General features: G+C 35.5%; 3 protein-coding genes across 3 annotated transcripts; all 3 read right to left on the bottom strand.

Annotated features, from left to right (window-relative positions):
- Positions 1-830: 830 nt before the first annotated feature.
- On the bottom strand, positions 831-1,504 carry LOC146954399 (putative calcium-binding protein CML27). The gene has a single exon (XM_085756080.1). It carries the CDS (start codon positions 1,381-1,383, stop codon positions 955-957), a length of 429 nt encoding a protein of 142 aa, XP_085612206.1. The 5' UTR covers positions 1,384-1,504; the 3' UTR covers positions 831-954.
- Positions 1,505-5,936: 4,432 nt separating this feature from the next.
- On the bottom strand, positions 5,937-6,386 carry LOC146954398 (uncharacterized). Its single transcript, XM_085744587.1, has one exon. It carries the CDS (start codon positions 6,384-6,386, stop codon positions 5,937-5,939), a length of 450 nt encoding a protein of 149 aa, XP_085600713.1.
- Positions 6,387-7,064: 678 nt separating this feature from the next.
- LOC146954397 (putative FBD-associated F-box protein At3g50710) lies at positions 7,065-12,473 on the bottom strand. The gene is made up of 3 exons (XM_085744578.1): positions 11,715-12,473; positions 7,433-7,594; positions 7,065-7,358 (listed from the first exon to the last, which is right to left on the bottom strand). Exons 1-3 carry the CDS (start codon positions 12,471-12,473, stop codon positions 7,083-7,085), a joined length of 1,197 nt encoding a protein of 398 aa, XP_085600704.1. The 3' UTR covers positions 7,065-7,082.
- Between the last annotated feature and the right edge of the window lie 3,749 nt (positions 12,474-16,222).

Below are 16,222 nucleotides of genomic sequence, written 5' to 3'. Positions count from 1 at the left end.
CCTCCTACAATATGCTCATCACTAATGTGTTCCCTACCACTAGCTCCCTCACGCTCTATATATATTCCATCAGTTATTAGTAAATATCCTCAGGAGGGTTGATATCAGTTATTCATTAATGCTATTAGAAGGAAGGGAATAAGGAATATTACTGCTAAAAATTCATTAGAGGATGCATCTAATCAACTGCATTTGATTATTATAAATTTTCGGATAACAAAAATAGCATTTAGAAGGGAGATTCAATCTAAAAAAATAAGAAAAAATTGTATAACATATTATCTTATAAATTGCACGTTAAACTCTTTTTTTCTTTAGAAAAGGGTAAATAGTATTAACAACGCAATCGAGCACATGACAAGGAGGGCTCCAAAAGTTACAGCCCAGAAAACACAGCCCCCTTGAATTCACTTCACACCAGAAGTGGATCGATACAGAACAGCCGCAAAGAGAGGAAACACCACAATCACTACACTCAGAACTGTAACCGGACACCAACCCACGGCCTAATCGAAACATATCTCATCTATCCAGAAACACAGCATTTGAATGGGAATAAGGCATAGTATGTGATCATTGTATTCCATATTGTAGTTGATTAGGGTATAAAATTCTCTTGAATATTTTGTAGTGAAAGAAAGAATATGGAAATATGACATTTATTCCATTCATTAATATAGATAGAATTTTCTTTTTCTTAATTGTTTGCACTTTGAAAAGCTTTGTGAACATGATATAATTCTTCTTAAGAGGATTGGAAATTGGAATGATCAACAATTAAGATAAAACAATTTTTTTCAATGGCAAAATATATTAATAACTAAACACCAGAAGAAAACAGATATGAATAACAAAACACCAAAAATAACAGAGAACGTTTGCAGAGAAAAGATCAATAAAAGAAGATATTAACAAAACTAGCTCTATCTTCTTAATCGCTAAACCCTAACAACATCAGCGAGCCATCATCTTCTTGAACTCCTCAAAGTTAACTTTTCCATCTCCATCCGCATCAACCTTGCTTATCATTCTCTGACAATCACTGAGGGAGCACTTCTCACCAAGTTTGTTAAGAACGATGTGCAGTTCTGTGGGAGAGATGAGACCGTCCTTGTCAAGGTCGTAAAGGTCGAAAGCATCACGAATCTCCTCCTCTTTCCCAGCAGCGGCAGCAGCAGCATCGTTGCGGTGGAATTTTGCGAATTCTTCAAGATCAATGTAACCGTCGCCGTTCTGATCAATATGTTCCATCATTTGCTTTACTTCATCGGAAGTTGGTTTGGATCCAAGCTTCGAAAGCATCTCTTCTAGTTCCGAGACAGAGATCTTTCCGTCACCGTTCTTGTCAAACTTATTGAAGATGTTGCGAATCTCGTCATCCATGGCGTAGTTGATTTTTTCAGAGAGCCGAGGTAGCAAAAGAAAGTTTTGCAACACTACACAACACGCTGATTAGGGTTTGGAATTTTGTTTACTTTTTCACCCACGAAGTGATTTATATATACTGTGCTGTTTAAGTTCACGCGTTTTCTTGGACGTAGTTTCTTGGAAGTGGGAAGGAAACTTCGGGTTTCATGGGCTGGGTTGATATTTGTTAAAAAGGTAATCCAATCCAATAAAAAAATAAGAAGATTTCTTTTTAGCCCCTCACATCTGGTAATTGCTCTCAATAACACGTCTGGTACGTAACAACTAGAGAATCTGATACTTAAGTATCGAATGTTTATTTTAAATTTTTTTATTGTGTACATCCGGTAGATAACTATTAGATGTTCGTTTCAAAAATTTCTATTTTCTACCATCGATAGATAACTAGCGGATGTTGATTTTAGAAAATTTCATTTTTGTACCTTTGATACTTAACTATCAGAATATTTATTACATAAATTAGATTGCAGTTTTTAAGCATATTTTCTATTTTCCACTCAGTATGAATATGCTTTTAAATCTTGCGATTTTTTTCGTTTTCACCACAATTAATAGAACAGATAGCGTCAATCACCACTTAATTTTGATCAATTAGCATGTACACCTCACTTCTTCCTTTCACATTCAGTTTGTGCATAAATTTTAAGTTTTTTAACATATAAAGCATCCCGTAGTTATCTACAAGAGCTGTTTTTTTAGCTTTATTTAGATATTAGTTAGTAGTTTAATGCTTTTTTTTTTACAATTTTTTCTAAACCATAATGCTTTTGTTCACGCGATTGTTTTTGTTTTGACACAATTGTAATGCTCTCTTTTTTTTTTGTATTGTAATGCCTTTTTTTGTGTTGTAATGTTTTTTTACATTTATTTGTGGTATTGAAATGCTCTTTTTTTGTTTACACCTTTTTACACAATTTTTTTTATGTATATAGAGATATTTTTGAACCTGTTGTTGTTCCATAGCCGGATTCTGAGGTCTATTTTGTTGATGTTGCAGAATATTTTGTTACGAAAGAGAAAAAGAAGCTCTCTTAAAAAAAGAGAAAAAAAGTATGAAGATAGAGAAGAGATGACCGATTGGGCTTATTGTCAAGCAATAGAGATAGAGACCGAATTTACGCTTATATATAATAGATAAATCCTATAATAGTTTTAGATGTAGAAAACCAAAGCTTGTTTTAGATTGAGAAAGAAGTGGCAAGTATAAAGGAACAAAGATGTCTATGCAAGAGGACACATGTTCAAAGAAATGTGGGTGTCCCTTTAGCACCGTCAAACAAAAATGATCCGCCTCCAACTCAACTTCCAAACCCACCTACCACTTACCCATAAACTAAGGGTTCGTTTGGTTCGAGACTTTTGGTAGGGAGGGGAGGGAAGAGGTGAGAATATTTTTATTTAACGTGTTTGATTTAATTTTTAGAAGGGGAGAGAATGGGAGCAAATTCCCTTCAAGACCCACGTTTTGCTTCCCCTAAATTGGAGTTTTTCGAAGAGGAGGGGAAAAGATCTCTTTAAAATTTTATCTCATTGCCAAGATTGTCCTTAGATTAATTTTATGTCCCAATAATATCCTTGTAACAACTTTTATTATTATTAGGTTATATTATCCCTGTAACAATTTTATTATTATTAGGGTATCTTATCCTTGTAACAACTTTTATTATATTATTATTATTATTATTATTATTATTATTATTATTATTATTATTATTATTATTATTATTATTATTATTATTATTAAGTTATATTATCCTTGTAACAACCTTTATTATTAGATGTATTCTTGTCTTTCGTTGTTCTATCAAATCTTAAAATCAAACATTTTCGTATATTTAAGTTTAAGGTTAAAACAATAAATTAATTTTAAAATCTCTCCCCTACAATTGTGAACCAAACACATTTTTAATTAAAATCTCTCCCCTCTTTTGAACCAAAGAATATTTAATTAATATATCTTATCTCCCCTCCCCCTCCCGCTCCGTCCCCTCCATTAAAATCCCTCCTCTCCCTTTCTCTCCGTTGAACCAAACGGACTCTAAATGACCCTATCAAAAGAGGATTGCTAAGGAAGAGCCTCAAAAATCTCTCCTTCAGCAAAACCGACCACCCACACATCCTTCCAGAAGGACGTCTTAGCATTATGCCCTCCGAAGTAAGTATTATTTGAAAATTACAAATTTTATGTTTGGGCTATTGAACTTAGAGCACTACTCTACATATGCCTATTCTCTCATGATTTGGGCAGCAAAGATAGGCTCCTACATTCAATTCATACCACCAAGTAATATATATGTTGGAACACATGGAGTGTTATGGTGTGAATTAAAAAAATTCTCATGTCAACTTTCTCAATTAGTGCTCATTTATGATGCGGGATCAAGTCATTGATCTTCTAACGATCAACTAATCCTAGCCATTGGATTTGTAACTTATCTTTGGCTCTTCACCTATAAATTGAGCTCATCTCCCTCACTTCTACTTACACCAAAAGTTCTCTTGAGCTGTCAAAGAACTTTTCTCTCTTCTCCCTCCTTTAGCTTGTGTTGACGAGCTATTCTTTTCTTCTCCCTCTTTTTCTGTCCCTTTGGTTTTAAAAATTGTTCTTAAGGCCATAGTCCCTTCGGTTTATAATGTCCCTTCGGAATTAAGAATGGTCTTAAGAACATAGTCCCTTCGGTAAATTTTGTCCCTTTTGAAAATAAGAATGATCTTAAGAATATAATCTCTGTGTTTATGTTTTATGCCCTTGGAGAAGTTAGAGGTTAGAGTGGTGGAAACAACATATTAGAGTGGTCTTAGTACCATATAAGAATGATCTTAGTAACATAATAGAGTGTTATCAATACCATATTAGGAGTGGTCTTAGCACCATATTTGAAGGTGTATTTCTAGAACAAATCATATAGTGCAGTAGAACTTTGATACAGTTGTAGCTGGACTGTTTTATCCTGGAGGCGTCGTGGTTGATAGTCTGCTTGCACAATTTTAGGTAGTGCCACGAAACGTCTTAAAGAGAGCGACCTAGTCCGCGACTCAGCCTAGTAATCTCTTCGGTGACATAAATATTTTAGCTAATTTTGACTATTGTTCCAACAATATATCTTTTTGGGTTAATTAAGTTTTTAGTCCCTATAAATATTCACAGTTTTGTTTTTAGTCCCTACAAAATAAAATCACACTTTTTAATCCCTATAAAATTTTCCATCAGCATTTTTAGTCCCTATAAAATTTTCCATCAGCATTTTTGGTCCCTATAAAATTTTACCATCAACATTTTTAGTCCCTAAAATGCTTAAGGAAAATATCACAGGGACTAAAAAGTGTGATTTTATTTTGTAGGGACTAAAAACAAAACTGTGAATATTTATAGGGACTATTTACTTAATTAACCCTATCTTTTTTTTGGATATAAGACAAATATATCTCTATGTAATCAAGACTCTCAATTGTCTACAACTCTTCCTTTTTCGGTGATCATGCCATGTTCATTATTATATGTGCTTATTATTTTGATTTTAATATTCTTGGAGGTTTCTGAAATATGGTAGTCTTGAAGAAAATGCTTTGCTATTTATATTGACATTTCTTCCTTTAGATAGATGATCATGATACTCAAGTAAAGGCATTGTTTCTACTATTCGCAATTTAAATTCCATCAGGGGTTTGTCTATCTTTGACAGACGTTTGAGCCTCAGAAATAGCACTGCCTACAACCAACCGAAGTCTATTTGCGAGAATTTTTGCTAAAGTTTTATAAAGACTTCCCACTAGAGAGATATGCCGAAAATCATTTAATTTTCGAAAACTTTCAACTTTAGGAATAAGAGCATGAAAGTAGAACTAATATCTTTTGCCAATTTACCATTTCGGTGATATTCCATAATAAACCTCATAATGTCATCTTTCATATCAAGCCAAAACTCTTTCAGAAAGCCAAAGTTAATTCCATCAGGACCAAAACTTTTGTCATTATCACAGTCCCACACCGCTGCTTTAACTTCTTTGACAAAAGGCTTTACCACCTTCTGTAATAGACAAAGTATGGAATTGAAGGTCATCCGTCCTTCGCCTATCCCTATTACAAGCCCTGAAGTGTGAGGAGAAGTACGAGAACACAACTTGGCGGATAGGCTGCACGCCCTCCACCCTTAAACCATCCACCACTATCGAAGATAAAGTATTCCTTCTCCGACGACTTGATAAAATTGAGTGAAAATACTTGGAATTTGCATCAACTTCTCTAAGACAAAGAAGTCCAGATTGCTGCCAACATATGTTAGTATTAAGACGAGACAAAGAATGGATGTCCGATGTAATACCGTGTAATTCCACAACTTCGTCAGCAGTCATAACCTCGTTGACCCATTTACAATCCAAGACAGGTAAACAAGCTTTGAGAGAGGCTATCTTACTTGGAACATTCTTAGAGTGAGAAACATGCCACTCTTCTAAAGCCATCTTGATCAATTTCAATTTTTCTTTCAGAACAAATCCTCCCCACCGTTCTATATGCATGGATTCCATTTACCGATAACAAACTGCTTAGAGCCAGGCATATCTTGCCAACACTTAAGCATCCTCAAGGGGCAAGGACCCCAATTTTCCTCATCCATTGACAACAACAAAGGACAATGATCTGAAAGTCCCCTCAACTGAGCAATCTGCAAACAGTTCGGCCAGACCAAATACCACTCCCCAGAAAGCAGAAACCTATTAATACGGCTCATAGAAAGACCATCTCCGTTATACCAAGTAAAATTTCGACCGCACAATGGTAATTCAACTAAACCATAATCTTGTATAAATTGAGTAAAGGGAAAATGATCAAAAGACCTGAAACCTTGTCTAACAGATCCTCTTTCCTCTTCACAACGAACAACATTAAAATCCCCACAGACACAAACCTTCTTCCCATCCAACAGTTGTAATTGCGCCCTTAACGAATCCCACAACATTTGCTTTGAACTATTCTCGCAAGGAGCATAAATATTGAATAAATAGAACTCCTCGTTTGATTCGATAAACCTGCCGCGAAATTACCCCACAATGAAGCACATAAGAAATCATCACACACACCCAACTTAGTTTCCTGAATACACATAATGAAGGATTCTTCTCACCAATCGGTTTCCTAACTTCCTTCCTCTTCTCTAACCCACCCAAACCCCTAACATTTGAAAGAAAAAAAACACCGTGTCCATTAATCTCAACAAATTGACAATGGATGTTCAACCGAGAAACTAGGAAACAAATTTTTTTCATTTAATTAGTTACAAAACTAACCTTCCATTTAAAATTAAGATGAATTTGACAAATGAGTTTTTTAGTAAAAAACAGCTGGGTGTTTACTTGCTAATTTACATATCACTGTTTTTAGGTGGGTATAAATTAACAGTCCATATATATATATATATATATATATATATATATATATATATATATATATATATATATATATATATATATATATATTCAATATTTCCATAATAAATAATCATCAACCTTAAAAATATCAACTCAATTTCTGGTTGCAATAATTGCAACACTAGTCGTAAGTAATTCATAAAGCTACTGTAAGAAAGAGACAGTGTTCATGCCTTTCTAAAGATTAGATCTATTGCACGTATGCTCTATTCAATATCTATTACTAATCAAATAAATAAAAGTTTACATGTGGCTGAATTAATTGGGCACATAGATAATTCGTTTAACATTTGGAGCTTTGTATTTGTGTCTACGAATTTGGCACTCTGAATTGTCATGGTGCTTAGTACTCTTGAATTCTGCAATATATATTTTGCAAATCGAAGCTTACAATTTATGCGGCTGTAATTTCTAAGCGAACATGTTGTAAGATGAGATAAAAGGCATTCCGGAACAATTGTTGGGTCCTCCCAATCTCCCTTGCCAAAATTTACTCTATCAACCTGTCAATGATACACAATTGATTTTACTAAAAAGATATAGAAGGAGAACTAAAAGCAAAGAAGAAACGGTTAGCAATAAAAACCTCATCAATGATAAGAGTTTGAAGTTTGGGAAAGTTTCCAAGCAATTTTATCAGCCAGCTCCACTTCAAGTTCCCCAATGCAGGCATAGGGTCGAATATAAGCTCCATGCGGGTTAAATTGTGGAACATGTTATCTAACCTAGAAGACCCCAACTGCATAAATTACAGAGATAATATTACAGGGATGTGGACGAAAAAATGAGGGAAAACATATGTGTGAAATTATGCCATAAATAATAAGATAATAGTTTAAGACTATATCAACATTTTAGTCCTTCATAGTTAAGAAATAGCACCTTAAATTGAACAATGTGATTCAATTTGGTATTTTTATACCTCTATTGTACCGACACTTCTGATTGAAAGCGTGTCCGGGTGTTCACCATGTGTTGTGTCCGACACTGACACGACACTGACACTTGTCATTACATTGAATTATGTCGTTTTCTCAAAGTTTATCGATGTCAATGTGTTTGTGTCAGTGTCGTGTCCAGTATCCGTGTTTGTGCTTCATAATTTTGTATTGTAGCGCCAACCTTGAAATTGGCTAATGAATAAGAATGATAAAGACGTATTACTCAAGCACTTTGGCCTTTTAGACCTCGTGCTTGGGGAGCTATGTACCACCATGAGAATTACGCTGACTATAAGAAACCATGGGGCCTCCCGACGCGACCCCACCCTCATGGTCAGAACACATTGTCCCTTGGCCAAGTCTTCCCGCACGAAACACAAGTACATTTGAATCGGTATGGAGAGGCGGGGTAGTGGGACGCCTCACCCCCACTAGTCCACCACTCTTCACCAACTCCCCACTAATTTTAACTCAATATCTTATATGACCAACTCTATAAATAAGAGGTTTCAAGCCTCCATAATTTATTCACTTCTTCCCCATATCAACAATTCACAAAAAAAATCACGTAGCTCTGGTTCCCTAACCCCTAGTCACTGAGGGATACGTAGGACCAGGATCCTCCTTGTCGAGCTATAACAACAACTCCCCCTATTAAGAATAATGATAGTTAGTAGTTGGTGTAATTGTTACTTAATAGCCAAGTATGAAGTTAGTTAGAGCTAGTGATAAGAAGTGTTAGTTACTAGTTAGTGAATGCCTATAAATAGGCCTTGATGTACTCTTTTATTGTGACTTCACTCATTTGTAATATTCAATTTCCATCAATACAAAGAGCTTTACTACTTTTCTCTCATTCCTTCCATGGATGCCATGTTTCCTAACATGGTATCAGAGCATGATTGGTATCCACCTTGAAAAAAATTTCAGCTGCATTTTCTAGAGAAAATCTAATTTTCTCCTCTTCAATTTCTCATTCCATTTCGCACTTTCATTTTTCCTTCTTTCTCGTTCCAATTTTCCTTTTCTCCTTTCACACTCCTTCGTTTTCTCTAACAATCTCATTGTTACCGATTCTTTTTCCTTCTCAATCCATTTCATTTTCTGTTTGTACTTGATTCGTTACAATCTCAACAATGAGATTCAGTTTTCTTTTTCATCTTTTTTGTCTTGTACTAGAATCGTTTTTCTGTTATTGATTTGTTCGATCGATTTCTCATTCGATCTGCATCTCAATTTCATTTGATTCTTTTACATCCTTTTGTTCGATTGATCAATTGCTTTGTGATTTCGTTTGTGCCTTTTTCCCAAATCTATACGATTCAGTTACAATCGCTATTTCCTTTTCTCTCTTGATCGATTTTCTTTCTTCGTTCTTCTTTGTTCTGTCAGTTTTGGTTCATTTTCATGTGTGATTTGTCAGTTTTGATCGTTTTCTTACTCGATTGCAGTTTTTGGTTTCGATTCGAATCCGTTTTGCTATTGTGTTCACAAGGTGTTTCTGGAAATTCCACACTGAAAACATATTGGTGCTTGTTCAGTTTGATAGCAATAGTTCTTGGTTTAACTGACATTGTGGGATTGAGCATAGCTTATTGCTTCCAAAGCTGTTGGAGAAACTCCTCTGCTGAAATCTCTATGTTTGGTCCAGAAGTTGTTGCCAAAAGCGTAAGTGATTCTGAACAGTTTGTTCAGAACCGTAAGTGTTGCCAAGCTTATGCTACAATCTATCAGACTCTTCTCAGAAGCTGTATTCTTCAGAAGCGCGTTGTATCAACTCAGACTCTTCTCATCAGAACTGGAATTCTGTATTTTTCAGAAGCGTATTATGGATAAAAGAATCTTGTTTCAAAAGCTCGTTTCAGAGCTTGTTTCAGAAGCTCGTTTCAGAAGCTCGTTTTAGAAGCTCGTTTCAGAAGCTCGTCTCAGAAGCTCGTTTCATAAGCTCGTTTCAGAAGCTCGTTTCAGAAGCTCATTTCAGAAGCTCGTTTCAGAAGCTCGTTTCCGAATTGGTATTTGATGATACACTAGTTTTTGGTTCTTCCTTGGTGTATGGATGTATCTTGTTTCAAATTGAGATAGTTAAAGATGAATGTCCAACACTTTTTGTTCATTAATTGTGGATCATTGGTGATTGCTGTTTGCGTAAGTGGTATAGAGATTGTTGTGCTGTTGTTTTGGAAGTGTTGGATTGATTTTTTTGGACATTGGAGCCTTGCTACATGTACTGTGGACTGCTGATGCCTTTCTCCCTACATGTGTATGATTTGGAATCGTGGCTTGGCTGAGTAATAGTGTGTTTAGTATTCTGAGATCAATGGGCTGAAGACATGTGCAAGTTCTTGCTCAGAAGATTATGTGCTCAGCTGATATTTGATGAGGCTTCTAGTACATATAAGTTCTCTGTTGGTATTTTTGTCTCTTTTGTTATTGAGTAGCCTTATTGGCTTTGTGGTGAGCTTCTGTCTATGATGGTTAAGCATGATGCTTCTGTCATAGATGGTTAAGCATTTCTGGTAGCTTCTGTCAATGGTTGTTAAGCGTGACACTTCTTCCATTGATGGTTAAGCGTTGATATATTTTCTTGATGATTGCTTCTGCCTTTGATAGGTGGTTAAGCTTGTTGTTGTGCTTCTGTCAAGTGGTTAAACTTTGAGTATAGTTTCTGCTTGGTGGTTAAGCTTTTGCCTTATGGCTTGATGATAATAGCTTCTGCCCTATGGTGGTTAAGCATGTTGCCCTTTGTTGGCTTTGTTGATGGTAGCTTCTGTAAGTGGTTAAGCCTAGAGTTATGGCTTCTGCTCAATGGTTAAGCGTTTTGCCTTATGGCTTTGGTTATTTACTGCTTGAGATTTAATATTGTTTGGATTTGGTTTGGTTTGGTGAAGCATTGCTCACACATCTACTTTGTTGGAGGGAATTCAGTAGCACAAGGTTCTGCAATTGTTGCTAGCCTTTCTAATTCACAAGTGGTTTATTGGATTTACATACCATTGGCTACTGCCCTATTTTGGATTTTTTGTTGATACTATCCTGCTGAATGTTTGAGTTTTCTTTTGGATATGGATGTTGTGGAGACGCTGTAGGAAGCTTTTAAGGACCCAAGAGTTGGTCTAAGACTTCTAGGAGCTATGCACCTCAACTTGTCATATAATTCTACAATTTATTTCTTTAGCTTTGTAATTCAAACTCAAGCTAAGAGTTCTCTTACCTTGAGTTTGAGGGAGGCTATTAAGAATAATGATAGTTAGTAGTTGGTGTAATTGTTACTTAATAGCCAAGTATGAAGTTAGTTAGAGCTAGTGATAAGAAGTGTTAGTTACTAGTTAGTGAATGCCTATAAATAGGCCTTGATGTACTCTTTTATTGTGACTTCACTCATTTGTAATATTGAATTTCCATCAATACAAAGAGCTTTACTACTTTTCTCTCATTCCTTCCATAGATGTCATGTTTCCTAACACCCCCAACATTATGGCATGCCGTCGGTAAGGTCCCCTGTACTTTTCTAAATTTAGCCCACAATTTTTAAGGTTCTTTGTTTTATTGATGTGGTAAGATACTATTCAGATTTTATCTAGTTTTTGATGATTCAATTAAAGAGTAAATTGATGATGTTTTATAATTTCAGAGACTAATTTATTGTTTTGTAATTTTGAACAACTAAATTGATTGGATAGACTCATCGATTTATGAGAATGGATATGTTTGTTCCACGAGCTACCCTACATCCAATATTACCTATATGATTTATTTTGTTTTCATTCTCACCTTTTATTTGATAAGGCTCTAACATTCGTAAAATAAAACGGCGGGGATCAAGAATCCTCCCACATCTGCAGTGATTTTTTTCTTAATGGTGACAATAACTAAAACAACAAGTGATGACAATAATTTGAAAACTGGCAGAAGACATACCAGTTGTAGGGGCACCACTTGTAGGCGCAGATGCTCCACGTTATGAAACCAATCAAACAAAGAATACTTATCACGAATGTTAGCTTTGACCAACTTGGAAAAGCATGCAACACGTCTTTGTGAATGTGAACAACACCGACAGTCTCGATAAGGTGTATTTACGATTAAATCCTTTGTTTCCAGCTCCTCTAGAAGGGGAACCCCAGAGAGAAGTTTCCAGAGATATTCATGACTTTTAAAAGTGACATATTCCATGTGAAGTGCTTTGAGTAAGGGAAGATGAACCTGTGGAACATCGTCCAATGTTACGCAGTTCAATTTGAGGACAGACAAGGTTTTGATAGTTAGAACGATAGAAGGCAACGCTGAGTAGGATTCGTCGAGATCGATGCTGAGGGTTTTAAGGTTTGTAAGGTTTACTATTGCACCGCCAATAAAAGTTTGGATTTCACGCCTAGAGAATTTACGGCATTTAAGGTTTAATGAGAGGATGGGTACAGCGTTATCTCGGTTGGTGATGCAGGAGTTGAAGAATTTCAAACAGGTGGGAGCGTTTGGAAAGTCTTTGTCATCGAAGTTGAGGGTGAGTTGTGAGAGGAAGAGTGGTTTCCATCTCTTTGAGAGAAGGCTTGTGACGGTGGTGTCTTTCGTCGGAAGGAAGGAAAGAATGTGATGAAGAAGGGGATCCGACAGTGCACTGATTATGTCTTCTTCTTCTTCTTCTTCTCGAGTTGAATGCCCTAGCCTCTGCGGGGACATTGAGATGTGTTGAACGAGAGAGAATCGAAAAACCAGTTGCAATTGGTTTAGTAGCTATGAAAGGCTGGGGTTTGGAATTTGACCTAACTTATATAATATATATGCCATGTCATCGTAGATACAAGTCCAGGTCCACTAATAGTCATCTTCTTTGATTTATAACAAAAAAGAAAAAATGTAGATTTTATCTTTTTTTACTAAAGAAAAATTTACCTTTTTTGCTGTGAACCGCGGTATTCTTAATGCCAAAATTAAATATATGATCCTTTAATTTAGTTAGAGTTTTTATATGGTCTCCTAATTAATTAATATTTAGTTTAGGCCCTTTAACGTTGCTTCCATAATTTAAATTAATCTTTTTCTATTAACTTTTTTTTAACCCTAATGTCTGAGGTGGACCAACCACAATGTGATGTGTTAAACACCACTTTACTTTTTTTAGTCTTAACCATTTAACTTTATTTCAAAAAACAATCATTAGATCATATATGGGTTAGTAATGTGGCCTCATCACTTGTATAGTCTATCTAAGATAAATAAACACGACATTACTGTTATTTAATATCCAACAAATAAATAGGGAGAATTCGAAGAATCACAACCGCTACTTACTTTTCTGCAACCAAAACAGGTAACTTGCTTTGTTGCAAACAGATAAAAATTGCAATTTCTAACGCTTTAACTCTTTTATTTGATATCGTAAACTTAAAATAAGTAACGCGAATTGTTTTGACGAAACGACAATTCATGTTGGTAAACGATTTGGTACACTTGCCTAATCCGCACATCACATAGGAAACATAGTTTCTGTTCTAACAGTTTTTGTCCTATTTAAAAAATATTGCTTAGTTTTTCTCCAAAAATATTTGCTTTCAGGCGTTGAGAATTGTTTTTCTTGGTGGGGTATGTACATTAATTTGTTAACATTTGATGGGGTAAATCCGCAAGTGCACGGTTTTCCGAAGTAATAATAAAGAGTATCGTTCCGAGAGGGAGTTATGAATTTAATCAACTTCTATGAATGATTATAAGAGAGTTTCGGTTGAAAAGTTGGGATTTTTAACGGTTTGAAAATAATAATAAAAAGCGCCTTGGGAATATTGGTTCGTCATAGTGACAAATCCTTCACAAACCCAACCCTAAACCTAGAATTTTATATTTGACCTATTTTCTAAAGACAAGTTTCTCTTTGGCCTATTACATATCCTTTCAGTTTCAGTGAGTGTGTTTCTCTAGCAACCACGCCTATTCTTATGGTTGATTGTTATTAAAATCCTTGAAGCACGAAACTTTATTGCCTAAAGGTTTGCTAGACTATTATCATGTTTCACAATCCTTGTCTAATTTCACTTGTTCCAATATCAAAACTTCATCTTTCGATACTTCGCTTGATATTTGTGATTATGAATTAACAAGTATTAACCATCGATCCCGCCTGCTAGTATCGGAATATTACCCGTTAATCGTGCCAGAGGAAATAATTCATGGAAAGTGGTTAATAGTTAATATTTTATGACATGTCAACATAACACGGGAAAAGTATCAGTATCGCATTAAGGCAAGGGCAATTTGGTAATTGCGCGTGGAAGGATATTTATTTGGTTGTGGTCACAAATATCTCATAATCTTTTCCTTTCCCTCTCCAAGAGTTGACCAAGTCTTCCTTCTCTCTCTTTTTCTTCTTCTTCCATCGCCCTTCCTCTCTTCTTCACCATCAATCTTCCTAAGTTTTTCCTTCACTACCATGATAAGAATTCATTCCATGTTCTCTCATGTTACCCTAAGTTGGTGTAAGTTAACTTTAGATTGAATCTCTTCTTCATCTCTTCCTCTCTTTCTCACAATCAATCCTTTTCAAAATCTTCTTCCTCAAAGATTCATGATCATCATTTGGTTACTTTATACCCTTTCAAGAGATTGGTATCTTGGATTAAGTTTGTTTTTAATTCTTCTCCACCATAGAAGAGATTCAAGGCTAGGGTTTTGGTTTGGATAAAGTTGGAACTTGAAACATAAGTTGTTCTAGCCTTCATAAGTTTATAGACCAAGAAGCTAGGGCTTTGGGTTTGTATTGAAGCTTTGATGCTAACTTGGAATCAAGATCAAGATTTAGGGTTTCAAGACAAACAAGAAGTGGGTTTGATGATGTTATGATATTTATGGCAAATTGGAAGTAACTAGTGGAAGATGGAGCATGAGCTAGAGTATGGATTGTGTTACTTGGTTAACCTAAAGCTTTGGAGGCAAGGAAGTATACTTGGGTTTGGTTATGTGAAGGCAAGATGATGCTTATAAGCTTGGAAATCAAATGCAAATCATTAGGTGACTTCCTTAGATAGCTCCCACCCTTGGGATTATGTGTTTAAGCTTGCAAGGAAATTATATAATTTTTATAGGGTTTATGTGTAGAAAGTTACCCTTTTCATGCCATGCCTTTTTATGCTTGCGAATACTTGTTCAATGGCTGTTTTATAAGTTCCATATGACTTCTAGTACCATTATATGTCTTGGGATGTTTTGTATTGAGGTTTTTGGATCAAAAACTCCATTTTTTGCAAGTCTGGACTGTCACAACTCGCCACGGCGAGCAAACAGCTTGCCTAGGCGAGCAAAACACTATCCCTGGAGTGCTCACTCGCAACCAACTCGCAACGGCGAGTTAGTAAACTCGCAATGGCGAGTAAGCAAGCTCGCAATAACAAGTATTAACCATCGATCACTTTCGTTTTATTGATTTGATACTTGTTAATTCATTATAAAAATGGTGAAATAGATTAGAAAATAGATTTACATAAAATTAGGGTTCGAGGCTTGGTTTGATAGGGATTAAGTCATTAGACTCATCCAACAATCCCAAGACAAGAAGAGTCTACTCACTCATGTTCATTGTTGACTTAGAAGAGAAGAAGAAGAAGAAGAACATAAAATAAAGGTTGAACTTTTATTAAAGAAAACAATTGTCACTTATTATTTCCAAGAACAAAAGATGATTCAATATGTTTTCTAGCTACTCTATTTATAGTCTACAACTACTTAAGCCTCAAGAAATACATCAATAAAATGTTCCACAAGAAACCATGGACTTTAGGTCAGAAATAAACTAAACAGGCAGTTTGTTGAAGATGCAAAAGCAGCAAAAGGGATGTTGTGGTGGCGGCACGACCGTGTGGCTGGAGGCACGGGCCATGCCAACTCTTTGCCTTTGGCCAAATGCTTCAAACTTTGATGGCGTGGCCACGCCGCTGTCCGGCGTGGCCATGCCTGATATTTTTGCACATAATCTTCATATTTTTGGCCTGAATCAGCACCAAATCTCCTTTCTTTTGCTCCAAGACACAATCTTTGAAATATTTGTTCCTGAAATTAAATAACTTGCAATTTTTTTTGGGTGTAAACCGGGTTTCCTCCATGCGCAACTGCGGAGATTAATCCCTCGAACATTGTGGGACCCAAATGGGCGGCAAGCTCTCTCTAAGAGTTTTAACGTTGCTGCATGCCCAAGGCTGAATTCGAACCCTGTACCTTGGTAAATAATTTGCAATTGAAGTAAAATAGTTCTAAAAAGGAAATAAAAACACATAAAATCTAAATAAAATAGATTCAAATAATATATTAAAAACACTAATTATTGACTCATCAACATTCAAATTCAATTTAATTCTGATTTTTTTTTTGACGTTTTATTTATTAACTTGGACTTTGAAATTCAGTTTAAAGCCAAAATTTAATTCATTAATGCTATGGGGGTG

Source organism: Medicago sativa, chromosome 1 (assembly GCF_051527215.1).
Source record: "Medicago sativa cultivar Bolivia chromosome 1, Bolivia_mono, whole genome shotgun sequence".
Lineage (NCBI taxonomy): Eukaryota > Viridiplantae > Streptophyta > Magnoliopsida > Fabales > Fabaceae > Medicago > Medicago sativa.
The sequence above is the reverse complement of the archived record's forward strand: the minus strand, read 5'-3'. Positions and strand labels throughout refer to the sequence as shown.

Coding starts and splice junctions, on each gene's coding strand:
- LOC146954399 (XM_085756080.1), bottom strand. CDS start 1,383: ATGGATGACGAGATTCGCAACATCTTCAATAAGTTTGACAAGAACGGT.
- LOC146954397 (XM_085744578.1), bottom strand. CDS start 12,473: ATGTCCCCGCAGAGGCTAGGGCATTCAACTCGAGAAGAAGAAGAAGAA. Junction 7,595..11,714: donor AAGTGGTGCCCCTACAACTG/GTATGTCTTCTG, acceptor TAATTTATGCAG/TTGGGGTCTTCTAGGTTAGA. Junction 7,359..7,432: donor TCATTGATGAGGTTTTTATT/GCTAACCGTTTC, acceptor TATCATTGACAG/GTTGATAGAGTAAATTTTGG.
- LOC146954398 (XM_085744587.1), bottom strand. CDS start 6,386: ATGTTGTGGGATTCGTTAAGGGCGCAATTACAACTGTTGGATGGGAAG.